The sequence below is a fragment of the Sinohyriopsis cumingii genome, chromosome 12 (genome assembly GCF_028554795.1).
Source record: "Sinohyriopsis cumingii isolate HCF-2022 chromosome 12, ASM2855479v2, whole genome shotgun sequence".
Classification (NCBI taxonomy): Eukaryota; Metazoa; Mollusca; class Bivalvia; order Unionida; family Unionidae; genus Sinohyriopsis; species Sinohyriopsis cumingii.
The window spans coordinates 27,324,475-27,352,189 of NC_142972.1; the positions used below are offsets into that span (position 1 = coordinate 27,324,475).

General features: G+C 34.5%; 1 protein-coding gene across 8 annotated transcripts in view; it reads right to left on the reverse strand.

The window, feature by feature from the left end:
- The window catches only part of LOC149786145 (uncharacterized), a 203,726-nt gene that overhangs the window by 5,581 nt on the left and 170,430 nt on the right, over nucleotides 1-27,715 (reverse strand). For 5 of the 8 annotated variants that reach the window (XM_089976481.1, XM_089976483.1, XM_089976480.1 and 2 more), the window contains 3 exons: nucleotides 25,961-26,177; nucleotides 18,586-18,636; nucleotides 13,915-13,965 (listed from right to left, as the gene is read on the reverse strand). In XM_089976481.1, the coding sequence (XP_089832607.1) occupies nucleotides 13,915-13,965; nucleotides 18,586-18,636; nucleotides 25,961-26,177 (319 nt within the window). Of the gene's footprint in view, nucleotides 1-9,521; nucleotides 9,570-13,914; nucleotides 13,966-18,585; nucleotides 18,637-25,960; nucleotides 26,178-27,715 lie in introns of all 8 variants that reach the window. The other 3 variants (XM_089976484.1, XM_089976485.1, XM_089976482.1) reach the window with 3 other exon arrangements.

A 27,715-nucleotide genomic window follows, 5' to 3' on the forward strand; every position in this document is an offset into this window, starting at 1 on the left:
AGTTTCTTATTAAACAAGGCTGGTATTTGGGTCTAAGGACAACAACAAATGCAGGGTTAGATGCATTAACAAATGCCAGATTAGATGCATTAAAAGATCATTGGTAGTATACCAAAGATTAAAAGATCATTGTAGGTAAACCAAAGATCCAATTTTGTCATTCTGAGATAAAGTGACGGTTCATTTGCTTCAACACAGGTTACTTAATAGGGAAATTCTAATGTTCCCAGAAAAAAAAGTGACTTAATTGAAGCAGATCAGGCAAAGACCCGAAAATTCTAAATGTTCCCAGACAAAGTCTCAGTCTACGACTGTGCGCTGGACCAGCAATTTGCCAGGGAGTTCTAAATGTTCCTGGTCCATGACTGTGCACTGGACCAGCAATTTGCCAGGGAATTCTAAATGTTCCTGGTCCATGACTGTGCACTGGACCAGCAATTTGCCAGGGAGTTCTAAATGTTCCTGGTCCATGACTGTGCACTGGACCGGCATTTGCCAGGGAATTCTAAATGTTCCTGGTCCATGACTGTCACTGGACCAGCAATTTGCCAGGGAATTCTAAATGTTCCTGGTCCATGACTGTGCACTGGACCAGCAATTTGCCAGGGAGTTCTAAATGTTCCTGGTCCATGACTGTGCACTGGACCAGCATTTGCCAGGGAGTTCTAAATGTTCCTGGTCCATGACTGTGCACTGGATCAGCAATTTGCCAGGGAATTCTAAATGTTCCTGGTCCATGACTGTGCACTGGACCAGCAATTTGCCAGGGAGTTCTAAATGTTCCTGGTCCATGATTGGGCACTAGACCGGCATTTGCCAGGGAGTTCTAAATGTTCCTGGTCCATGACTGTGCACTGGACCAGCAATTTGCCATGGACTTCTAAATGTTCCTGGTCCATGACTGTGTACTGCATCAGGCATTTGCCAGAGAGTTCTAAATGTTCTCAAAGTTCAGGTTTATGATTGGGTATTGGATCAGGCTTTTCTGTTCCCCAAGTCCAAGTCCATGATTGTGTATCTGATCAGGCATTTGCCAGAGAGTTCTTAACATTCCCATACAAAATCCAAGTCCATGATCATGTATTGAATCAAACATTTGCCTGAGAGTTCTTAACATTCCTATACAAAATCCAAGCCCATGATCATGTATTGGATCAAGCATTTGCCAGAGTTCTTAATGTTCCCAGACAAAGTTCAAGTCCATGGTTGTGTATTGCATGAAGCATTTGCCAGAAAGATTTGCAAGTTGACTGATATACAATAGAGACATAGTTCAGTTTAGCTGTTACTAAAGATTTATATAATTAATGTTAGATCTTTCTGTCTGCTCCCAAATGCAGAAAAGTTGGTTTATGGTCAAAAGTAAGTCCTACAAATTTGGTCAGCTCCACATGAGGAGTAAAAAAAAAAGATCATGAATTTTATACAAGCAACAGAAGTACACACAATTTTAAATTTCAGAAATGATAATTGTCTTCTGAGCATAACCTTGGATCTAAAGCAAGTCAAAACGCAGTCACTTCCTGGATTAAGGCATCTCGCCTTGTTAGTTTTATGTTGAATAGTGAAGCCCACAATATGATGCCCTTAAGCACACCCACATCAAAAGTATAGCTTTTAGAAAATCTGGACCCTACCCTAACTATATGTTCTTTCTTTATAAATGCTTCATTAAAACTGATACTAGAGAAGTCAGTCGTTTACCTTATGTTTCAAAGATTTGCAAATACAACTTTACAGTTTTAGAGTACTATAGTTGGAAGGGTTGGTGTGGTCCGTTTCAGGTCTGGGTCTTTATAACACATAGGACAATAGTTGGAAAGGTTGGTGTGGTCCTATTCAGGTCTGGGTCTTCATAGTGTTATAGGACAAGAGTTGGAAGGGTTGGTGTGGTCCTTTCAGGTCTGTGTAACACTGACCCATTTATTTCTCACCAGGATAGCAGAAAGTTATGTTTCCAAAAAATGTATTGTTTAGTATTGTATTAAGAGCTGTACATGTCTGTTGGTTGGTTGAAATGATAACTCATTACTGGCTTTATCATGCCAAGGAGTCAACAGGTGCCAAGTGCCTTTCCCAAGGGCACACCAATGCAGCTCATTTGTGTTGGCCGGTGTGGTTTCCAAACCTTGGATTATGAGTCTAATACCATTGAAATCCGAAGGTCCCTTTAAAAAAAAAAATTTGTTTCAGAAGTTGATTATGGATAATATCTCCACAGGTTTTATTCAGATTTGCAACTGTTGGATTGATATAGAAATCTCTAAGGACCTTTTCTGTTCTCTGATGTTATACTTGCAAGCATCATAAGACCATGGCTTGTCAACATATTCAGGTATTGAATAATATTTTGGTTATGTGTTCCTCCACTATATTCTGGAGTATGTTATTAAATAAGAGTACTGGATCGGTTACATTTTTCATAATGATCAGCCATAAAATTTGATTTGCAGAAAAAACAAAACATTTCTCAGTCAGCTTTATTCAATTTCCATCTCTTGATCTACCCTTTGAGGTTCAGGTGTATTTTTTAAGAATATTGCAAGGTGCAAGGTTACTACCAAAGAAGTGATCACCAATTTCCCATTGAGAAGACAAGTAAAAGAAATGGGCCACAGATGGTCAGATCTCAGGATGATTAGGATCCTGTAGCATGATGCAGGCCAGTATATGACTTGTCATTACAAAGGCATGATGCAGGTCAGTATAGGACTTGTCATTACAAAGGCATGATGCAGGTCAGTATAGGACTTGTCATTACCCAGGCAATGATTGTGCTTGGAAACAAAGTTCTTTCCTCAGTTGTTTATCTTTTTGCATCCCCAAATTGTACGGAGGCCATGACAAATGCCAAACAGAACAAAAAGGTGCTGGTCTCTGCTCAGTAAGATCATCAAGATGATTGACTGACCGACGAGTACTTTTGGGAATATCTATTAAGCACAGTGTAAGGCTATGTGTATGGACTATAGCCTGTAATGAAGTATTGAGACTACTTGGAGAAGTTTTTTTGTTTATGACGATGGCCTTATCATAAATATTTACCTTTCAACCTTGGCAATAACATTATATTATGGTATCAGATATATTTATGGACTTGGTGAAAGTATGGTATTTGTAGGCGGTATTTCTGGTGCAGTTTCCATGCTTTTTAGACTTCTAATGATATTGAAGAGCAAGAATGGATCATCAAATCATTTCATATCCATGTGTCTATCATCAAATCATTTCATATCCATGTATCTATCATCAAATCATTTCATATCCATGTATCTATCTATCATCAAATCATTTCATATCCATGTGTCTATCATCAAATCATTTCATATCCATGTATCTATCTATCATCAAATCATTTCATATCCATGTATCTATCATCAAATCATTTCATATCCATGTGTCTATCATCAAATCATTTCATATCCATGTATCTATCATCAAATCATTTCATATCCATGTATCTATCTATCATCAAATCATTTCATATCCATGTGTCTATCATCAAATCATTTCATATCCATGTATCTATCATCAAATCATTTCACATCCATGTATCTATCATCAAATCATTTCACATCCATGTATCTATCATCAAATCATTTCATATCCATGTATCTATCATCAAATCATTTCACATCCATGTATCTATCATCAAATCATTTCATATCCATGTATCTATCATCAAATCAATTCATATCCATGTATTTATCATCAAATCATTTCATATCCATGTATCTAGTACATTTGATAATTCAACCTTTGTTCAGTTTCAAACATGCATTATACCCCTGACAATAAGGTCAAAAACAATCCATTGAGAGTACATTTATGCATGACATTACACTGTAAAGTTGCTTCAGAAAGGTCACTGTATAGCTTTAAATTTACATTAAAGTTTCCTCAGAGATCATTGTACAGCTTTACATTTACATTAAAGTTTCCTCAGAGATCACTGTACAGCTTTACATTTACATTAAGTTTCCTCAGAGATCATTGTACAGCTTTATATTTACATTAAAGTTTCCTCAGAGATCATTGTATAGCTTTACATTTACATTAAAGTTTCCTCAGAGATCATTGTATAGTTTTACATTTACATTAAAGTTTCCTCAGAGATCATTGTACAGCTTTTTATTTACATTAAAGTTTCCTCAGAGATCATTGTATAGCTTTAAATTTACATTAAAGTTTCCTCAGAGATCATTGTATAGCTTTACATTTACATTAAAGTTTCCTCAGAGATCATTGTATAGCTTTACATTTACATTAAAGTTTCCTCAGAGATCATTGTATAGCTTTAAATTTACATTAAAGTTTCCTCAGAGATCATTGTATAGCTTTAAATTTACATTAAAGTTTCCTCAGAGATCATTGTATAGCTTTAAATTTACATTAAAATTTCCTCAGAGATCATTGTATAGCTTTATATTTACATTAAAGTTTCCTCAGAGATCATTGTATAGCTTTAAATTTACATTAAAGTTTCCTCAGAGATCATTGTATAGCTTTAAATTTACATTAAAGTTTCCTCAGAGATCATTGTATAGCTTTAAATTTACATTAAAATTTCCTCAGAGATCATTGTATAGCTTTAAATTTACATTAAAATTTCCTCAGAGATCATTGTATAGCTTTAAATTTACATTAAAGTTTTCTCAGAGATCATTGCATAGCTTTAAATTTACATTAAAGTTTCCTCAGAAAGATTATTGTACAGCTTTAAATCTGTGGCTTGCAGCAGTCACACACTTAAAAAAATTGTTATCCCACAAGATACAGTGCATTCACTCTAATATTAAAAAACCAGTATCCCCAAAATACAGTGCATTCATTCTAATCTTCTATTTACAGGTTAGTTCACATTATGCTAACTATCTTGTGCTTTCTTTGCATATTTCCCTAAAGACAAAGAAGGACTGTAACTCTGGCATTTACATTTTACCAGCAAGACAAAGAATGACTGTAACTCTGGTATTTACATCTTACCAGCAAGACAAACAATAAATTTAACTTTGGTACTGTTTACATTTAACTAACAAGACAAAGAATGAATGTAACTCTGGTATTTACATTTTACCAGCAAGACAAACAATAAATTTAGCTTTGGTACAGTCTACATTTAACCAACAAGACAAAGAAATATTGTAACTCCGGTATTTACATTTTACCAGCAAGACAGACAATAAATTTAGCTTTGGTATTGTTTACATTTAACCAACAAGACAAAGAATGATTGTAACTCTGGTATTTACATGTTATATTACCAGCAAGACAACAAAAGAATGTAACTCTGGTAAATACTTCTAATAGTAAGTTAAGTCTTACAAGCAAAGTCAAACTGGACAAATATTTTATGTCAGTTGTACCTTTCCACATTACGTACTTGTTGATGAATTTAGGGTTCAATTTTATTGTACTGATTAACTCTACATGTCCTTTTGACAACTCATGGTTTGACAAGATGATGTTTTTGACCAGTTGTTCTCTAACTTGTTGCCACAGATACTGCATCTGATTGCATAGAACAAGGATACTTAAAACATAATAAAAAATCTTCCAATTTCACTCCTTAGTTAATGTGAAAGCAACAGTTTGACCTAGAGAATGCTTTATTAATGACAGAACATAAAGTATGGCTGTGCATTTATCAATTCACTGGATGAAAAATAAAAGTGAAATGATAATGAATCACACTGGTTAGGTAAATCAACAAAAATCATTGAGCAAAAAAAGAAATAAAAAAGATAAAGGTGAAGAAAAAGTGGTTAATAACCGAAGTTAAATAATTGAAGCTCTCAGGAACTATTGTAATTTCTACTTCAGTCAATTACCTGCCTGGTCACTATCACCGTATCACTAATCCTTTCAATACACAATTCATAATAAAAGTTTAAGCTTTAATTTCTATAGTGGCAAAAAGGCACTGATTTTCATCTTGAACAGATGTGGATGACAAGCAATCACACAAAATGCAAAACCTGTCAATTTAATCTAATGCTATCTACTCTATATTTTACCACAGTAATATTTTAAAGGGTGGGTTTAAAATCTAAGTAATGACAACCTACTTTTATAAGTGCATTTGGTGAATGTTAAATATTAAGCCTAGCATGTTTTTTTCTTTGAATAACCTGCTAGATCCCAAGCTGGGTGAAATGTATCAGAATGCACATGTAATATGATAAAATGTTATTCGTTATTATTATGATGTTCCTGGAGACATCGATTTCAACAGTATTAAGCATTTGGTATTTGATATGATGATGAAAATAGTGAGAGGTTATTTATTTCCTGCAATGTTCCCAAGGAATGTTTTAATGACATCACATCAACCAAAAGTCTGCAATAATGTCATTAAATGTTCAAAAGATAAATCCTTGATTTTAAAGAAATTGCTATAATATTTGGTGGCATGGTTGTTTCTTATTAGTCAGTTTGTCCTGTGTACCTTTCCTATAAGATGCCATACTTTAATATATGTGTTACTAATGAAAAGCTTTGTTTATTATATATCTCTTTCTGAAATGGTGTAATATGAAATTTAAGACACATTAAAATAACTTCTAACGATCAATGAAAAAAAAGCCCCATAAAAAGACACGTTAGATGGATGGAAATGATGGATCATGGAAACAGTGTCTCATATTTTATGCAATTTGTTACGGATGAAGCAATAACAATCCATGGTTATCCAATTCCTATTTAATAAGACAGAACCTCATATGTTAAAAAGAAACAATAGAATATAAGAGAAATATTTTTTATCTGGCCTCTCTGGCCATACCCACTTCATCACAAATTTGACTTGACAATGCCCTTTTGATAAGGCATATTGGGACATGATAACTGTATAACCATGCTGTGTTACTTCCTCCTGAACCAAACTTGAAATTGAGCAAGTAGCAACAAGCCAATCAGCCAGCCTCATTGTGGAAACATGTTATACATTTCAGGGGAAATCTGACAGATGTTTCATTAAGATGTGATTTAAACATCCCGCTAACCTATCCATTACATTTTTGTTTATTAGTCTGGCACTGCCTTTCCAATGCCTGACACCCTTTTTTTTTTTACTGATTCTGACATTTTGTGCAAATAGTTGTTTAAATCCAAATAACCTAAATAATATTAAATCTTAAAAAATACTGATCTTAAACATCACTGGGTTCCACTAAAACCAGATAGCATAAACATTTCATCACATTATGAGCCATGTAATTTCTCCCTCAAACAGAGATACCCACCATTTTTTAAATGTGTATGAATTAATTTGATGTCGATCGGTGACATCCGTGGCCAACAGAATTGATGACATCAACATAACACCATGCTATGTCAGATTGTCCTCAGCCTGAGTTTGCCCTTCCATGTATATTCCAGCACCCCAACTGATCACCAACATTACCTGAATTTTATTTCATCTAATGCATGCTTTTACTTCAGATCCACTTAAGAAATGCAGACTCTCCTCTCTTCATTCCCTCTCAAATTAATTTGTGTGCCATGTGCAAATGTTGTTATTATTAGATTAGTCAATAATGGAATTTGTTACGTATCACATCACTAATTGGAGCATTCAGTAAAAATATCAGAATTATGAGTGACTTCACTGTCTGAATTAAGGGATGGCATCTCTTAATTTTAAACTGAATATATGAACCTCGTTTAAACCTAACATCTTGATTATTTCATAGAACTGTTTATGTCAGATAGCTTTCTTAGCAAATCATATCCTTCCTTCCTTAGATTGAAAGAATGGTGAAATTTATGATAAATTGTGGCAGTGGGGTTTTAAGAAAAGGGTAAAATGTACAACAATTTTCACTCTTGCTCTGTCCCTCAGAAATTACAATCCAATAGTACTGCTTGATGGGAATTCCACAGCAAATATTGTGTCCTGTTCCTTAAATGGCATCAAAAACCTATCATTAGTAAGTTTTGTCTTCCTCACCTAGTGAATAAGCAATATGTTTTAAATGTCATCTTCGTCAGCAACATCAATTGTGTACTTCCATGTAGTCATATTTTTTTAAAACATGTTGCTGCAAGAGTACTATCAACAATTATCAAAGTAGGCCACAGTGGTATGCCATGTTACTTCATGCACATGAGACTATATTTATGATCCATCATGTAACTACATTTCATCAATACCCTTGCAAGTAGTCAATGTACTTCAAGTATACACTCATTCTAAGGAGTCAAGGTACTTCAAGTATACATTCATTCTAAGGAGTCAAGGTACTTCAAGTATACATTCATACTAAGGAGTCAAGGTACTTCAAGTATACATTCATACTAAGAAGCTGAGGTACTTCAAGTATACATTCATTCTATGAGTCAAGGTATTTCAAGTATACATTCACTCTAAGGAGTCAGGGTACTTCAACTATACATTTATACTAAGGAGTTGAGGTACTTCAAGTATACATTCATTCTATGAGTCAAGGTACTTCAAGTATACATTCATTCGAAGGAGTCAAGGTACTTCAAGTATACATTCATTCTAAGGAGTCAAGGTACTTCATGTATACATTCATACTAAGGAGTCAAGGTACTTCAAGTATATATTCATTGTAAGGAGTCAAGGTACTTCAAGTATACATTCAAACTAAGGAGTCAAGGTACTTCAAGTATACATTCATACTAAGGAGTCAAGGTACTTCAAGTACACATTCATACTAAGGAGTCAAGGTACTTCAAGTATACCTTCATTCAAAGGAGTCAAGGTACTTCAAGTATAAATTCATACAAAGGAGTTGAGGTACTTCAAGTATAAATTCATACTAAGGAGTTGAGGTACTTCAAGTATACATTCATTCTAAGGAGTCAAGGTACTTCAAGCATGTGCTCATACTAAGAAGAAATACTCATCATTGCCAAAAGTATGCAATAGTGACTAATTTTTTAACTGATGTGATTAAATTAAGTCTTCATTCAGCGCCATTTATTGGATACTTTTGCATGACTCATAAAACCTGGGTGACTTCATACTTAATAACACTATTCACTGCTATCAAACTCAGTAACTGACCTACTTTTTACACTCCAAAAGCAAAGATAGGTTATGGGCATGGGAAAGTTGCAATCATTCAATTCTTTTTTTGACTCTTCATCTACTTAACACCTGATGACACTAGAAAGCTGGCAATCATTCAATTCTTTTTTGACTCTTCATCTACTTAATGCCAGATGACACTAGAAAGCTGGCAATCATTGAATTCTTTTTTGACTCTTCATCTACTTTAACACCCAATGACACTAGAACATTTTCTGCTATATGCCAATACCTGGTGAACATTAGATGTGTAGTTCACACTACACTTGCTCAAAGAAGCGAAAACTCAGAATAAGTGGTAAATGATTACTGTCAGATTTCCCCTACTTTTGAAAAGAAAGCTGTAAAGCGAAAGCTAAGCTTAGTTTTTCATACACATCATGCATTTCTCAATAAAAAAGATCTTGTATAAAAACTTATCAATTTCAGTCATGTGAGATATTTTGGTGCTTAAAGAAAATACCTTTTCCATCAAACCCTCAGTACAACCCCTGGTACAAGACACCTATTCCTGTTAAGGTTTAGAAAAAGAAAGAGAGTTATACTAGATCATGTCTGATGGCAAATTTAACTATCCTTCTTGGTCTTTATTAGTAAAGCTTGTTTTAACATTACAGTGGTCCACCTCTAATACAGCCACTCATTCTGCACTGGGAAATGGGCCTTATATGATGGGTGGCCTTTCCAGAGGGGGATTACATTTACTGTTAGAAGTATATGTAATGTATGTAGTCAGAAAACTCAAAATAACATTAATTATTAAGAGGTTCTGTTTGTCTTAAGAATATACTTATTTCAAGTGAATATACATTACATTATTAGTTCTTATTTGGGGCCCCGAGTGGCTGATTGGTCTAAAGCGCTCACCATCCCTGATCACTGCCATCTCACCTCTGTCTGAGTGGGTTCGAGTCCATGGCTCGGCTAGCGTGGGTACGTTGGAAAGCCTGCCAGTAGCTTCTTGTGGGTTGGTGGTTCTTCCCTGGGTTTTCCAGGGTTCTTCCTTCACCAGTTATACTGGCCGCCATGTATAGCCTATCCTGTGCTGAAAAATGGCGTTAAACCCATGAACAACAAAAAGTTCTTATTCTTGACTTAATCATGAAATAAGAGTGGGGTATTGTTGTTAGTCACATTGCAAAGCCATTCAAAAGTGTCATTTAAATTTTGATACATAATAAATTTCTTTCCATAAACTCTATTTTCCTACTACTGCTACGAATTCTTCTCTGTTATGCTGTTGTTTATTGGAGTCTTTCCAACATACATTTTTTTGGTACACCCCTCCTCCTATGTTATTGAGTCAAATAACTTTTACTTTTCTTCTAGAAACAAGTACTGTCATGTGATTATTTTTTGGTCTTTGTCTGGTACCCTGTTTTGTTCAAGGTTAATTTCTGTGAGTGACAATACACAAAATCTTTATTTAGCCAGTGCTGACCATGTTATGATCTTGACAATTAGCATCTGGTCATAATCATGAATGAGAGGAACTCCATAGCTGTGTGAGGCCTAAAACTCTATCACAACACTGTTGAACCCATTTCTTGTAGATCATATAGATAATGATATAATATTAACCGTAGTGGTACACATTATAATATTAACCGTAGTAGTACACATTATAATATTAACCGTAGTGGTACATATTATAATATTAACCTTAGTGGTACACATTATAATATTAACCATAGTGGTACACATTATAATATTAACCGTAGTGGTACACATTATAATATTAACCATAGTGGTACACATTATAATATTAACCGTAGTAGTACACATTATAATATTAACCATAGTGGTACACATTATAATATTAACCGTAGTGGTACACATTATAATATTAACCGTAGTGGTACACATTATAATATTAACCGTAGTGGTACACATTATAATATTAACCGTAGTGGTACACATTATAATATTAACCGTAGTGGTTTTAACCAACACTTCTTTCAGTAATGAAAACCTGACTTCGGGAAACAGACATCGGTAGAGATAATCTGACTATTCTCCTTACAGTATGAATTAAATATTGGTTCTGGACACATAGTAAAATAAAATTTGGCTGCTAGTGAGGGAAAAAGTTGACATTTATGCACTCATATACTGGCTGCTGGCCATGTTAGAGAGGTACTTTTGAACACAAACTTGACAGAGCCAAGGGATTTTGGTTGTAAAAGGAGGCCATTCAAAAGGGGACCGCTGTAGGTCTTTTAAAACAACTGCTTTACAACTTTCATTATTTTTTTGAAAGTATAATATGTTTAAGAAATCTAATGGAGTTGATCTTGAAGCCAAGGATATTGCAATTTTGCCAAAGAATAATAAATAATTTCTCTCACTTCATGTGAAGAAAAAATGTTATGGATCAGATTACATGAAAATGAAGATAGAGTGGCCCTTGACAAAACAAAAAAAAATATTGTCATTTGGTGTCCACTAGCAAAAGCCCATTATAGCATAAAGTACTGAACATAAATATTCTGAGATGCAAAGAAACTTGTGTATAATTATGTTGTATGGATCCCCATAATCAATTAGATCAAAGCAAAAAGTGTGTTTCAAGTATCCTGTATTTCTAAATACTGTTGACATCCATTCTTAGAATAAAACTGACTTAAATTTCAACACAAATGACCAAAATGGTAAATGTAGTGCTTACAATGTTTAAGTCCAGACAAAAGTTTATATTATGATTAATACATTACACTCCCAGAATACAAAAATTTAGAAATGATTGCTGAAGCAGAAAGCAATATACAAAGTGATTTACATACTGGCTGTGTGTGCTTATGTAGGGACATGTATGTCCATATGTATACATCAATGTCTGTATGTACATGTAAGTTACTTGATCTGCCGGAATCAACTAAGGTATTCCAGGTAAATTTACAAATGGATGGACAGGGAAACATGGTGATTATTTTCCTTTGTGTGAACTAGAAATCAGCAATTGATATGTAGACTTCTAAAAAGTGTTTTTCTGTGTGTCAAGAAAAATCGAGATAGAATAACCCTTATTTTCAGCCTCCACAAAAAGCAGGGCAAAGAATGTACAAAGCAGTAAAAAAAATGGAAGTAAATGAAATTTTACAAAAATGATTCACTCTTGCTTTAAATATAAGCTAAATTAATCTGAATTTTTATTTTATGGTCAGTAGGAAAGGAAACAAAATAAATAAGCTTAATGAAAAAGGAAGAATTAATTCAAGCAAAATTTGAGTTTTTTTAAAAACCAGTTTAGTTACTGATGTTAATTCACAATTCTTCCTAAATTAAATGTGAATTTACAGAGATTAGATATGTAAAACAAAAGTTTTGACCTTTTTTGATGAAAAAGGCCAGGAACATGCTTGCTTTGCATACCTATGGTTCCAGTTCAATGACTGGATTCACCAGGTATGAGGCTACATATGCTCTGGATTCCCCATTTTTAACTCTCTCTGGGAATTCATTTTGCCAAAGTCTGAGTCGACCAATGGACAAAGTACTATAAGTCATAATAGATCACTAAATCTTTCATTTTAACATATTAGTAGCTTCACATTTTTACTGAATCACTGATAAGCAACAATATACATTTCTGGTTGTAGGTTTACGATGAATAATTAAAAGCAGCATTTGCTTGCATGTTGGAATGTATCAAGATGGATGAAACAGATGTGTGACTACTTTAATTGAGTATGAGAGATTGTAAAAACAAATGTGACATGAATTACTGCTGAAAATTAGGTATGTTAAAATAAAAGACAAAACATCTGACAGGGCATTTTTGTAAATGTAACAGGCATAGTCAATCTGTTCTCTCATCGAGCAAATCTAAGTATAACATGGCGCCTATACAAAACTGGTTACTAATATCTAACACTGGTCACAAGCTTACAGAAATGTCTGTCCAAGTTAACAATGACAGTTACATCTTGCATGCATTTTAATTGGCTAGTTCTACAGAAAAATGGTTTGCTCACAATTTCACAATTTACAGAACTTTGCATAAGTTTTTAGAACTCGTATGATATACTAATTGTTAATTATCCAGTACTTCATATATGTTATTAGAACTAGTTCATTACAACATTTGCTCATTACACCTGCTGATTCAGTACTTTGTACAAGATGTTAGAACTAGTGCAATAAACCATTTTCCCAACTACCTCAACTATTAAAGAACATTGTAAAAACTATGAGAACTTGTATGATACACCATTTGCTAATTACCCCAGATGTTACTTTGTACAAGTTGTTAAAACTTGTACAACATAGACTTATGTTGTTAGAACTTGTACAATAGATAATTTGAGTTGTCAAAACTTGAACAATACACCATCTGCTAATTACGCCAGCTGAATGAAAATTTTGAAAAAGGGTTACCTATGCAAATGACAAGACAAAATAAATTAACTCTTCAAAAAAGTCAAACAATTGCTCATATTTTCTGAAAGCAATTTGTCATTTGCACCAACAGTTATCTGAATTTTATATTGTAAAGTCTTCAAACGTCAATACCACTGAAGCTAAGCCTTTGAAATAATATTTTCAATAATGTGATTTGAAGAAAAATGGTAGATTCTGTCCTATGGAAAGGGAAATAACTCTTGTAACAATGATCATAAGAACTGTCATTTCTATAACTGACAATGTACCTGCTGAAATAAAATATACAAGTGTGATGATTATTTTTTTAAAGAACTCTTGAGATTGTGCAAATCTTCAACCTGTGCTTCCACCAAGGACACATCTCAAAACCACAAATCCCACAAAATTTAACTTAAACTGAAGCCTTTCAAATGCACATCTAAAACTTTTCAATACACATTTTTAAAGATCACACAGTGTTTGATCATTCTCACCGGCACAATATAGAGTATTCCATTGGAATTAGGAAAGAAGTCCAAGGATATCTGAATTTAAAGTCAAAATTTGTAACAATGTATTAATCTTGTGAAAACAATGCAATAAGTGAAGCAGACTTGAAATTTATACTAAATTTTGGCACCCAAAATCTATAAACATAATTAAAGACAGGAATGAAGTTTAATCTGTTTTTTGTATTTATAATATGAATCCAAACTAAGAAAAGAATTATCCTAAACTACGCATGAATGCTTGTGGATAATACCAGACCTGCCAACCCTAAGAAGACCTTGTCAGTAAGGCAGACAATATTTTTCCATAAGTCAGACCATTTTTCAGTAAAGTGCATTAATACATCATGTACTGATATTGTCAGGTTGGAAGTAATACATTAAAAAAGTTCAGAAGTCTAATCAGAGACTGGTACAGTGACAGCAAACATTATGTTCAAATAACAAGTTTTGACAGTAAACATCGACCTCAATTACCTCCAGTAGTTTTACAAACTGGATTAAAAACTCTAAGGAACTCAATGGCTTCATGCTATCACACAATCCTTTGCTTTTTTCCCCTTCAGTTTCAAGTTTCAAGTAATTATGGCAACCATCTCTCTTGCCATGAGATACTCAAATCAACATATGACGTCCAATAAATGAATTTGTTGCCCTGGCTTCTTTTTCCCCATGAATTCTGAACATTCCTCTTTATTCTTCTTTGCTATTTGAACATGTATTTTTGTGTTGGTTATCATTTTTACATAATTCTATAAGCAACAACTTGATCATACAGTTTGCTTGAAAAAAGCATCTGAAGTACTCCTGTAAAATTAGTCAGGTTCCGTGACCAACTTCACTGATTCCAATGTGAGAACTGGATATGACTCAAACATGGATAAGCCAGTATCAGGATTTTACAGCAACAATTGTATCTCTGTCATTTTTGCTATTTTTCTGTAAATCCATATTCTATGGGTCATTTTCATTAGACTTACAGTTAAATTGTAAGGTTTGGCATGTATGAAATACAGCCACTGTTAAAGAGAGATTCAAGTAGAATTGAGAGTATCTTGGATCCAATCAAGAATGTTACACCAACCACCTGCTTATAAGAATTACCCGTGAATAAAAGTTAAGTTCCAGAGGTTCTATATACAGTCTTACCCACTTATATTGACAACACTTATGTCAACAAGCCATTTATTTTGACAAAAAAGCAAAGTCCCAGTCCCTTGGTCTACTGTTACTACCAAAAAATTGTCATGCTTATGTTGACAACGAAATAAAAAATAAACATACATGTCGACAGAAGTTCTTGATCCCAGCCTGAACAATTCCTTTGTTTTCTAATTATTTATGTTGACAAGCTGCCAGTTCTGACCCGTACTTTGTTCAACAATTAGTTTATCTTGCTGCCAGGCTTTAATTTTCCCACCTAATCATTTATGTCGATCAGCTGCCAGTTCTGACCCATACTTTGTTCAACAATTAGTTGATCTTGCCACCAGGCTTTAATTTTCCCGCCTAATCATTTATTTTGGCAAGCGGCCAGTTCTGACCTGTACTTTATTCAACAATTAGTTGATCTTGCCGCCAGGCTTTAATGTCACGGTCGGATAAAAAAAATAGGCTTTTGTTTAGTCCTATAAAGTTGGCCTCTTGCGGTGACTTAAATAAAAGCAATGAAATCTGATTGATTCTTGCATTTTCCAAAGTGATCAGTGATTAAAACAAGTTTATTGTGCTGTGAAAGTTTCCTTTTTAACTTTATTTATTTTTATGATGGCTACCATCAGCAGTGTAAAATGCAGATTAAATTTACAGTCTCTGGAAGCTAAATATCTGGCTGTTAAGAAAGTTACGGGTGGAGCATCTCACAAAGATGTCTGTGAACATTTTTCTCTTAAACATAACACCCTGTTAGGATGGATAAAAACTACTGAGTCAATAAAGAAAGACTATACTAAAGGTAACTGCACTCCCCAAAGGAAGAATCTGAAGACTGCTAAATTGAATATGTATAGGTGGCCACAGCAAAATGGTTAAATGAAACCCGCATTGCACATTTCACCTTATCCATAGATCGTGATATGATAATCAAAAAAGCAAAAGAATTTGTAAAAAACTTAGTGTGGAGAACTTCGCTGCAACAAGTGGTTGGTTCAGTAGCTTTAAAGTTCATCATAACATCGGATACATGAGGATTTGTGGAGACGCCAACTCAGCAGACACATCACAGCTTGATAGATGGAAAGCCCGACTTAAAGATATATTGCAGAATTATAAGTCTGAGGATATATACAATGCGGACAAAACAGCTTTATTCTTTAAGTGTACTCCAGACAAGACATACTGCATCAAAGGTCAACCATGTGTTGGTGGGAAACAGCCTAAAGAACGCATCTCTGTTCTAGTCACATTGAACATGATTGGCAATGATAAAATGCCACTTCTAGTTACTGGCATGTCTAAGAAACCTCGCTGTTTTAAAAATGTGCACAATCTTCCTGTGGATTATTATGCAAACACAAAAGCTTGGATGACAACAGACATTTACATGGAGTGGATAAGGAAACTTCACAGAAAAATGAAAGTGCAAGGAAGAAAAATTGCCTTGCTTGTGGATAATTGTTCTGTGCACCCATGTGTGGACTATCTCCAACATGTCCAACTAATTTTTCTTCCACCCAATACCACGTCACTCATACAGCTGATGGATCAAGGAATCATCCAGAATCTAAAACTACATCATCGTAAACTTCTCACCCACAAAAAGCTGGCTGCGATTGATCAGCAAAAAGAATTTAAGGAAGATTTGCTTGGGGCTCTGTACAACTTGAGGAAAGCTTAAGGATTAGTGAAGCCAGAGACCATACAGAACTGCTTTATGCATGCTTTCTTTCCTGGAAACGAGGAATTTCATGGATTCTCCCCATCAGATATCCATACAGTCTTGAAAAAGATGGCTTATATGAAGGTATTGGAATTCCGATGGATGAGTTTGTTTGGATGGCTACTGAAATGGATGACAAGGAACCATGCCAAGCCGCTCTAGCAGATGATGACATTATAAAAATGGATTACATTTCAGAAGACAGCACAAAAGACAAGATAATTGATACTGATGCTAATGATGAATCGGAAACACTAACTTTGCCATGTATTTCAGGCAGAGAGGCTTTTTAAATGTGAGATGGTTTGACAAGATTTTTTGCACAATCAAACTCATTGGTAATATCAGAAGAAGCGCATGGTCACTTGGAAAAGTTGCAGTGTCTTCTTCAGAACGAACAACTAACAAGGTTCAAACAGAAGAAGCTTGCATGAAGTTCAGAAATGCATGTATTCTCATTATCTCCCATGCCCACTTTTTGTGTTAACAACATTTAATTTTTATTAATTTAAATTTAAATTAAATTACATTTTTTTGTAATTTTATGCACTGATCATGCTAAAGATAATAATCTCAATTGCATATATATGTATTTGTCATTAAAATCTTTCTCTGCTATTTATACTTTGAGAGAATTCATGACTTATTATCTCCAGGATGTATTTTAAATGTATACCACTTGACCTGACATTGTTACAATATTGTATTGTAAGAATCATTTTCTTTTAATACCTCATTAGCATGCGTCAATGTATACAATATTATGCCTTCATTAATCATATCAGCCACATATCTCTTGTTCACTTTTATGTACTTTTCATGATGACTTCTGTAACTAAATACATGTACTGTTTAAACAAACTTACTGACAGTTTTCATTTCCCTGTGAATAGCCCCATCCCCTTGGTACCCTCAGTAAGATGGGAACAGACTGACCAAAATCTAGGCCAATTTAAGTACATGTACTTGAAGCATCTAAATAACAACTATGCAACCATGTGCAAATGCCGACACTGAATATCATAGTGAATGTTTTTCATATCAGGATGTGACCAATGCAATATTTCATTGTGGATTTTATTACACAAAGGTAACCAAAATGTAATTTGTCAATAAACAAGTGTATTTCACACTGGTTTTGTCTTCATGTACTCAAAATTTCCATTGTTTGTTTTCTCAAAGTGTAAATGCCACTCACTGACGAATTAGAGTATCTTTTTTCAGCCCCCCCCCCAACTTTTCTTGCCATCTGCCTATGTCGACAATATTTCCTCTGGCCTGAGGATGTTGATATAAACGGGTAGGTCTGTATGTATATATATATGTATATATATATATTTACACACACACACAAACAAATCAGGACAAAGTTAACTGTATATAGAGACCACTGACATGTACACTTGTTACACACAGGTTTTGCTGTATCAATTAAAATGTAGCTCCATATTTCTAAGAGATACTAAAGAAATTCAGTGGTATAAGAAAACAATGACCAGAAATGTTTTTAAAAAGTTTAAAAAGTTCTAAAGCAATAAATCAGAACACATGTATCTATCTGCATCAACTCTTGTTAACAGTTATTTTTCAGTGTGCCAAAGAAATTAATCAAATAAAACAAATCAGAATTAAGGTGAAACAGGGATACAAAAGATAGCACTATGAACAGTCTATGGTTAAACATTTACATAAAATAAATGATATCAAAATAAAGGATTATTAACTATTAAATTCTCAGTAATTTGTTGGAGATATCTAATAAGCATGCCACCATTTACCATATTCTGTTTTCCACCATTCTGTTGTGATGATCCCTCACACAGATTCTCCTAAAACAAAACATACAAGATATATAAAGGACACTGAAATATTTTGCTATTATTAATGCATCTGATATATATATATATATATATATATATATATATATATATATATATATATATATATATTATATTCTACCAACAGTCATTACTAGCATGAAATTTCAACATATTTACTTTCCCTAATTACTTTTATAAAATGTTATGCTTGTATAAATCCATTCTTATACAGACAATGAACCAGGTCCAAGCTAGGAAGTGAATCTGGTGAAACAGTCACCCCATTTCCTGTCATTGTGCCCAAATATACACTTTTTTTCTAGTTTACATCTCTCCCACACCTAGGAAACTGTGTGGCTCAGTGGTCAGCATGCCACACTTGTGACCAAATGGTGCAGGTTTGAATTATATCATTGGATCTGCATAGGATGACTAACTTGGTGGGTCCTTTATTCCAACTGCCTCAACACTAAGTAACCCATTTGTGTTGTTGTGCCATAAAAAACCAAGCCAATCAATTCCTCACCCCATTATAGGCAACTGAATACTTCTGTATTCTGAGTACAATATTAACTCAAGCATGATTATTTCTGTTCAATGAGTAATATAAAAGAGTTGAAACATAGTGTTTTCATGCCTCTGACCAACTTTTATGAAAATTTAATGATTATGTCATGTTTACCCCCACCCAGAGTAGCCCAGTTTGAAACATGTATAATCAAGGTAATTCTGACGGGTCATTGTTTGATGCCGAACATTGCCGAAGGCTAGCACTAATCCGTTACGTAAGACTGTTGTGGCTAGAATCGAAAAACCGGACATCGGAGTTGCGAGGCACCCGATAGCCAATTATCACCTAGGTGTCGAAATGTTTCCAAGATCAAAAGAAATTGCCTGAAGAAGTGGGAGTGTCCTAACTTCTTTCCCCTGCAAACAGACAGACAGGTTGAACTGGCCGCTAAGACGATTGGACGGGCACAGCGCCACCCAATCAGAATCGAGATGGGGGGAGACCTTGATTTGGGTAGAATGATATCCCTGCGTTTTCCGGCAAAAGTTAGTTCGCTGAGAGAAATTACCCAGAGAAGAGGTTAGCGTAACTCCGAATAGCCATTCGTTATTGGCGGGAAAATCTTAGAGCAGGAAATTCTAAGTACAGAAAGCTTCAAAGGTCAGTAGATATTTGTTCGGTCTTTGTGGAATGCAACTGCATTTTAATTGTAGGACGTATGTATACTTTATTAGTACTAGAATCGTAGTACGAAGAATTACTTTGTTTTGTTAATATGTTTGCACATTTTGAAGAAATGAGTTGATATTTGTAAAGAATTATATAGCTTGCCAGCCATCGTAAGAGTTAATATTGTAATTTACTATGTGGGTATTTTATAGCAGACTAACACATATGTTCATATGATTATAGATTTTGCCATTGTTGAATATTTGTAATGTACAGACATGCGTCTGATTTTGTCAGATTGTAGTACGATGAGATTAAATATATATGTGTATATACTGACGTGACGCAATGTATTGATGTCTGTATAACAATTCGCTGATACTGTGTTATTACGCCATTGTTTACCCTGCAAGAAGTGTGTGGGAATTTCGATGTGTATGCATGCGTGGCCGAAACAGTGACAGCTATCTGATGGTTAATTGTCGTTATAGTGTGAGGTGAGGTTTGATAAAACATTTGTTAACGCCTTGTGGTTTTTCACAGGAAGCTTTGAGGGACAGACCAGTTTCAGTTTGGTCCCGTAGTCTCAGATAGAGAGACGGAGGAAAAGAGAAGAAAGGAGAGAACTCAGGACAAGTTGAAGTCTAGGAGCGGAATTGGAGGAGGAGACAATAGAGAGGGAAAGGAGAAGTTGAAGTCTGGAGCGAAGCTGGAGGAGATAGTAGAGAGGAAACAGAGACAAAGAAGGAGTTAGAGGAACGGAAAGAAGGATGAATCAGCGGGAAGAAATAGATGAGTAGATGCAAGGACAGGGGGAAAATCGAACTCACACTGTAAATCACGGGATGAATTAGGCTGTCACTTGGTCGAGGGAAAGACGAGTGATTGGAAGTTATCGTTTTTAAATTATCACATTTATTAAATTGTTATTGATTGAATTTCATATTCGTGTTCTTTATAATTTAACCGTCGGCGTTGCTGACTGGGGGCTCAGAGCTGTAAATCTACATCATCACTAATTTAACTTTCTAACCTAACGAGCCAGGGTGGAACTTTCAATTTAATTTAATTAAATTATATTGGGAGAACCCCACCCCAATACAACAGAACGCCACAGATTATTTATGTCTGAAATTATGTTTCAATCCATGGTACACCGAATAAAAAATCTGTAACCAAATCATTACTCTGAGGAGCTTTAAAGGCTAACTGCTTTAAGAAGGGAGTGAAATTCCATGCATTTGTTATATGTGTAGCCTGGCCATTTGTAACCAAAGGCTGATTGCTTTAAGAAGGAAGTAAAAATTCCATGCATTGGATGGATGTGAAGCCTAGCCATAGCTTTAAGGGAGTGAAATTCCATGCACTGGATTGATGTGTAGCCTAGCCATTTGTAACCAAAGGCTGACTGCTTTAAGAAGGGAGTGAAATTCCATGCAATGGATGGATGTGTAGCCTAGCCATTTATAACCAAAGGCTGACTTTAAGAAGGGAGAGAAATTCCATGCACTGGATGGATGTGTAGCCTAGCCATTTATAACCAAAGGCTCACCACTTTAAGAAGGGAGAGAAATTCCATGCACTGAATGGACGTGTAGCCTAGCCATTTGTAACCAAAGGCTGACTGCTTTAAGAAGGGTGTTACGTATATCTGCTTTAATTGATATTTATTTTAATTTAATTGTTTGTCAGTTTTATATTTTTTATTCTATTATATGTTATTATAATGTAAATTTATTCACTACAGATGATACTTTTTCAGAAAACTGTTTGACTGTGACTGTTAGTTTATAAACACCAGTTGTTGATCTAAATTCTGACCTCGTTTCAGAACTTGTAGCTACTTTCATAAATAAGTTCTGTTTTATTTTAAAATGATTGGTTGTTTCCAAGGTCATGATGGGACTACATGATTTAAGATGCAAACAATTGCTTTTATTTTTTATTTCTTGGAGTAAAATGATTGGTTCTCGTCAGGGTCATTTTGGTGTACGTGTCATAAACATGATCGCGTGACCTCTCTCCCTTTCGATTTCGCAATTCCGGTTTTTCCATTATGTGCATTTGTTAGTTTTAATAGAGATGCTTTGAGAGAGATTTCTCAATTTTGGGCTTTTTACACACTGATGTCAAATTATTTTGTTGTAGCCAGATTTATAGTTCTAATTTTCTTCCGATCAGTTGGATTTCAAAAGGATTAATTCTTTTTCCTCTGGAAATATTTTGAGGTGTGCTCACACAGAAATTTTGGAAAGACATTGCTTACAAATTTGATTTGGATTTCCAACACCAGAGTGCCATTATTTGTATTTCTACAAGGAACTGTATATAAGCACAGTACTCACTACAGCATATTTCACCATCATCCATCTTGGATTTTCCACCAGAATTCAAACTTGAAATTATTAGAACATTTGTTACTAGGACTTTTGCAAAATAATTCATGGATTATTCTTAGATTAGTTTTGGATTTGATTCTTGAAACCGTAAGTTCTTCTCTTTTTTCCATTTTTACAGAATTTTTCCAGGGAAATAAATTCTTTGTTAAATTTTAAAAAACTTGTTGTTTTCACTCTTTCTGTGTTACTGTTTATTTGAGCCTAAACACATAACAAGGGAGTGAAATTCCATGCATTGGATGGTTGTGTAGCCTAGTCATTTGTAACCAAAGGCTGACTACTTCAAAAAGGGAGTGAAATTCCATGCACTGGATGGATGTGTAGCCATGCCATTTGTAACCAAAGGCTGACTACTTTAAGAAGGGAGAGAAATTCCATGCATTGGATGGATGTGTAGCCTAGCCATTTGTAACCAAAGGCTGACAATTTTAAGGGAGAGAAATTCCATGCACTGGATGGATGTGTAGCCCAGCCATTTGTAACCAAAGGCTGACTACTTTAAGAAGGGAGAGAAATTCCATGCAATGGATGGATGTGTAGCCCAGCCATTTGTAACCAAAGGCTCACTATTTTAAGAATGGAGAGAAATTCCATGCAATGGATGGATGTGTAGCCTAGCCATTTGTAACCAAAGGCTAACTGCTTTAAGGGAGTGAAATTCCATGCACTGAATGGATGTGTAGCCTAGCCATTTGTAACCAGAGGCTGACTACTTTAAGAAGGGAGAGAAATTATATGCACTGGATGGATGTGTAGCCTAGCCATTTGTAACCAGAGGCTGACTACTTTAAGAAGGGAGAGAAATTATATGTACTGGATGGATGTGTAGCCTAGCCATTTGTAACCAAAGGCTGACTGCTTTAAGAGGGGAGAGAAATTCCATGCACTGGATGGATGTGTAGCCTAGCCATTTGTAACCAAAGGCTGACTACTTTAAGAGGGGAAAGAAATACCATGCACTGGATGGATGTGTAGCCTAGCCATTTGTAACCAAAGGCTGACTGCTTTAAGAAGGGTGTTACGTATATCTGCTTTAATTGATATTTATTTTAATTTAATTGTTTGTCAGTTTTAAATATTTTATTCTATTATATGATATTATAATGTAAATTTATTCACTACAGATGATACTTTTTCAGAAAACTGTTTGACTGTGACTGTTAGTTTATAAACACCAGTTGTTGATCTAAATTCTGACCTTGTTTCAGAACTTGTAGCTACTTTCATAAATAAGTTCTGTTTTATTTTAAAATGATTGGTTGTTTCCAAGGTCATGATGGGACGACATGATTTAAGATGCAAACAATTGTTTTTATTTTTTATTTCTTGGAGTAAAATGATTGGTTCTCGTCAGGGTCATTTTTGGTGATGCAAACAATTGTTTTTATTTTTTATTTCTTGGAGTAAAATGATTGGTTCTCGTCAGGGTCATTTTTGGTGTACGTGGCATAAACATGATTGCGTGTCCACTCTCCTTTCGATTTCGCAACTCCAGTTTTTCCATTACGCGCATTGGTTAGTTTTAATAGAGATGTTTTGAGAGAGATTTCTCAGTTTTGGGCTTTTTACACTGATGTCAAGTTATTTTGTTGTAGCCAGATTTATAGTTCTAATTTTCTTCCGATCAGTTGGATTTCAAAAGGATTAATTCTTTTTCCTCTGGAAATATTTTGAGGAGTGCTCACACAGAAATTTTGGAAAGACATTGCTTACAAATTTAATCTGGATTTCCAACACCAGAGTGCCATTATTTGTATTTCTACAAGGAACTGTAGATAAGCACAGTACTGACTACAGCATATGTTATCGTCATCTATCTTGGATTTTCCATCAGGATTCGAACTTGAAATTATTAGAACATTTGTTACTAGGACTTTTGCAAAATAATTCATGGATTATTCTTAGATTAGTTTTGGATCTGATTCTTGAAACATTAAGTTCTTCTCTTTTTTCCATTTTTACAGAATTTTTCCAGGAAAATAAATTCTTTGTTAAATTTTAAAAAACTTGTTGTTTTCACTCTTTCTGTGTTACTGTTTATTTGAGCCTAAACACATAACAAGGGAGTGAAATTCCATGCATTGGATGGATGTGTAGCCTAGCCATTTGTAACCAAAGGCTGACTACTTTAAGAAGAGAGTGAAATTCCATGCACTGGATGGATGTGTAGCCTAGCCATTTGTAACCAAAGGCTGACTACTTTAAGAAGGCAGATAAATTCCATGCACTGGATGGATGTGTAGCCTAGCCATTTGTAACCAGAGGCTGACTACTTTAAGAAGGGAGAGAAATTCCATGCACTGGATGGATGTGTAGCCCAGCCATTTGTGACCAAAGGCTCACTACTTTAAGAAGGGCGAGAAATTCCATGCACTGAATGGATGTGTAGCCCAGCCATTTGTAACCAAAGGCTGACTACTTTAAGAAGGGAGAGAAATTCCATGTACTGGATGGATGTGTAGCCTAGCCATTTGTAACCAAAGGCTGACTGCTTTAAGGGAGTGAAATTCCATGCACTGGATGGATGTGTAGCCCAGCCATTTGTAGCCAAAGGCTGACTACTTTAAGAAGGGAGAGAAATTCCATGCACTGGATGGATGTTTAGCCTAGCCATTTGTAACCAAAGGCTGACTGATTTAAGGGAGTGAAAGTATTTATTTTAATTTTACTTGAATCAAACATTTAGTAAAATTGCTGTTTTCAGCAATTGTAGTAATATTTTAAAGTTTGTCTGTCACTCTACACTCACATTTTCTTTTTTTCAGACCCACTTTGCCCTATTCAGGAAGGGGAGAGAAAAGTTAATTCACCCCAAAACTTTAGTCACAACGAGTAAATAAATTATTTCTTACCATATTCATTTTTGTTCACAGCAAATGGTCCTATGTAGAACACACACCCACCCACCGAAATATATAGGAATAAGCTATTTGCTATCAGATTTGGTAATTTCACATTACTCAAATATAAACTGTAAATCGTGAATGGTGGGCTGAATGGATTTTGATATGAAATATATAATGTACATAGCTGATAATTATATTATTGTTCATATCACTGCTTCACTGATAAGATTTAATAATAATAATAACAATAATAATAATAACAACATTTATACCATACTATTACTGAATTAAGTAAAGGTGAATAAGAAGTTTTATGAACCATTACACCTCATATTGATCAACGTGAAGCACAGGTCAATATGATAGGTGTACTGGTTTATAAAACTCCATATTCATCAAAATATCGGTCTATCAGTTTTATTACAAAATTTAGTGAATCTTTTAAAAATCTATCTTGTTTTAGAACAGAAAAGTGGCATTCCAGCTGCAAGATATTATCAAAAATACTTTAAAGTAAATGACATTGGGACAGCATAATGCAATGAATTATTGCCAATCCCATGATGCCTTACCAGCCAACAAAAAAGGCTTTGCATAGAAAACATAGAAAATATGATTCTAAACTAACTGAATGAGATTGGTGCAATTATCTTAATATATCTAATCTTCATATTTAAATTTAAAATAACAATCCTCTCTCTTTTTCCAAACACCTCCTAGGCTCTAGGTATGCTTATATCCCCATTAGATAGTAACATCTCACCCCAATCTTTACTGACTAAATACATGCTGTAAATTTATGTAACTTATTCTTTTAGCATAACTTTCAACATTCATTTTATCCAGATTATTTTCAAATGAATCACAGGCTTTCTTTAATGTAAAAATACTGAAAATGACAGCCCTACATGTGAACCACTCCTCTTGGTGACTAGATCCTGCTGTTTGGAAGGCAAGATTCCATGGAAGGATGCGTGTCTCTTGACATTGGAGGAGAGTACAGGAGAGGATGTGTTCTTTTCACGATCTCGGATAACTGGATTGTACTCTGTCCTTTGTGTTGGTGTAGTGGGTGGACTTTGTTCTATCACTCTGACTGGAGTTGCTCGCTGGTCAGAATTTGTTCTGCAAAAAAAGAAAATTTTTCATAAACCTTTCCTAAATATCTACAAAACCTATTATTGTAGAAATGAAAATAAGAAAGTGACATTCTGCCATGTGCACTGTCATATTTTCATCTGAAACACCTATAATACATATATGTTCCTTTACACTTTTTACTGAATTCAAAAGAAATATGTTTTAAGAAAGAGAAGATTGGTCCCTTGAACAAAAGAATGACTGACATGGGCCATGACCCTATCATGACACCCAAGGATATGACCAAGATGCAAATGTAGTACAGGAAGAAAGGATGTATGTCATAGGTTCTTACACATATTGTGATGCTATGTTAAAGTCATCCAACCGAGTGGGCTACAATTTAATATCCTTCAAAACATGTCCTCCTTCTTGACCCATCGACTCCAGCAATGAATATAACCCAGGGACAAGAGTAGTAAAGGAAGAAATGAGAGCGCAATCATGTTCACTTTAAATGTGAAATTAGTCCCATAAGAAGTAAGAAATTAAAGAATAACAAATACTGAAAATAAAACCTTAGCAAAAAGCATTCACACAAACAAAAGATTGACCAATGGACAATCCAAAAATCAGATTTCTGTTTAGGGGTATAACAGTCACAAATGATGTACTTTGTGAAAATATATTTTCCCCCTCAATATGCAGTGCACCTTATTTTCTGACATATTCAAATCATCAAAACTCAAATATATTTTGTTTTCACATCTTTCAATATGTTATTTATTTGTTCCAGTCCAAAGATGCTAGCATAAATACAGTCCATATTTTATTGAAATAAACTATGCTATTTGTAACAAATGTTCCATTGGAAATGATTGTACTTGCTAACTATGACAATTCTAATCTAACGACAATCAAAATTTATAGATAAAAACAGCATATCAGGTGATTGGAGCTGTAGAGACTTGTGCTTTTGTCTGCTCATTTTCACCTTGAGTCATTGATGCTGAACAGTGTAAAGTATTTTTGAAGTTGTATAAATAATATATGGGAATAAATTTCTTAACAAAGGAATATGCTAAGTGCATAAATTATTAACAAATCAAACAGCTATTAGTTTGAAAAGATTTCAAAGAAAGATTAAACTATTTCTTATAAAAAATACAAATTAATAATAGGCAGCGACTATAAAGCTGAAAACAGGTCAAGTTTTTGTCAGGGGCAAAAATAACCCAACTATTCTTGGTGGTTGGCAGGTAAGAACATCACAACATGGAAATCACTCATTAAAGTTTCACAAATACAAATTCTTGTCTCCTCAGAGACCTAAATGCTTCACGAAGCCAAATTCTGTAATCTGCACTATTTCTTTTTGAATTGTGATTAGCCGCATGGAGATTCTGAGTTTTGTACCAATAAAAATAAAACCAATCTCCGGATTACTATATCGATATCCTCCATAATCTAATTTTTAAAAGCCCCCAAAATAAATGAGTTTTACTGAACGTTATACCTCACATGTAAACATGACTATGACATATGTTAAAATTTTAACACAAAACCTTAACACTGCTTACTAC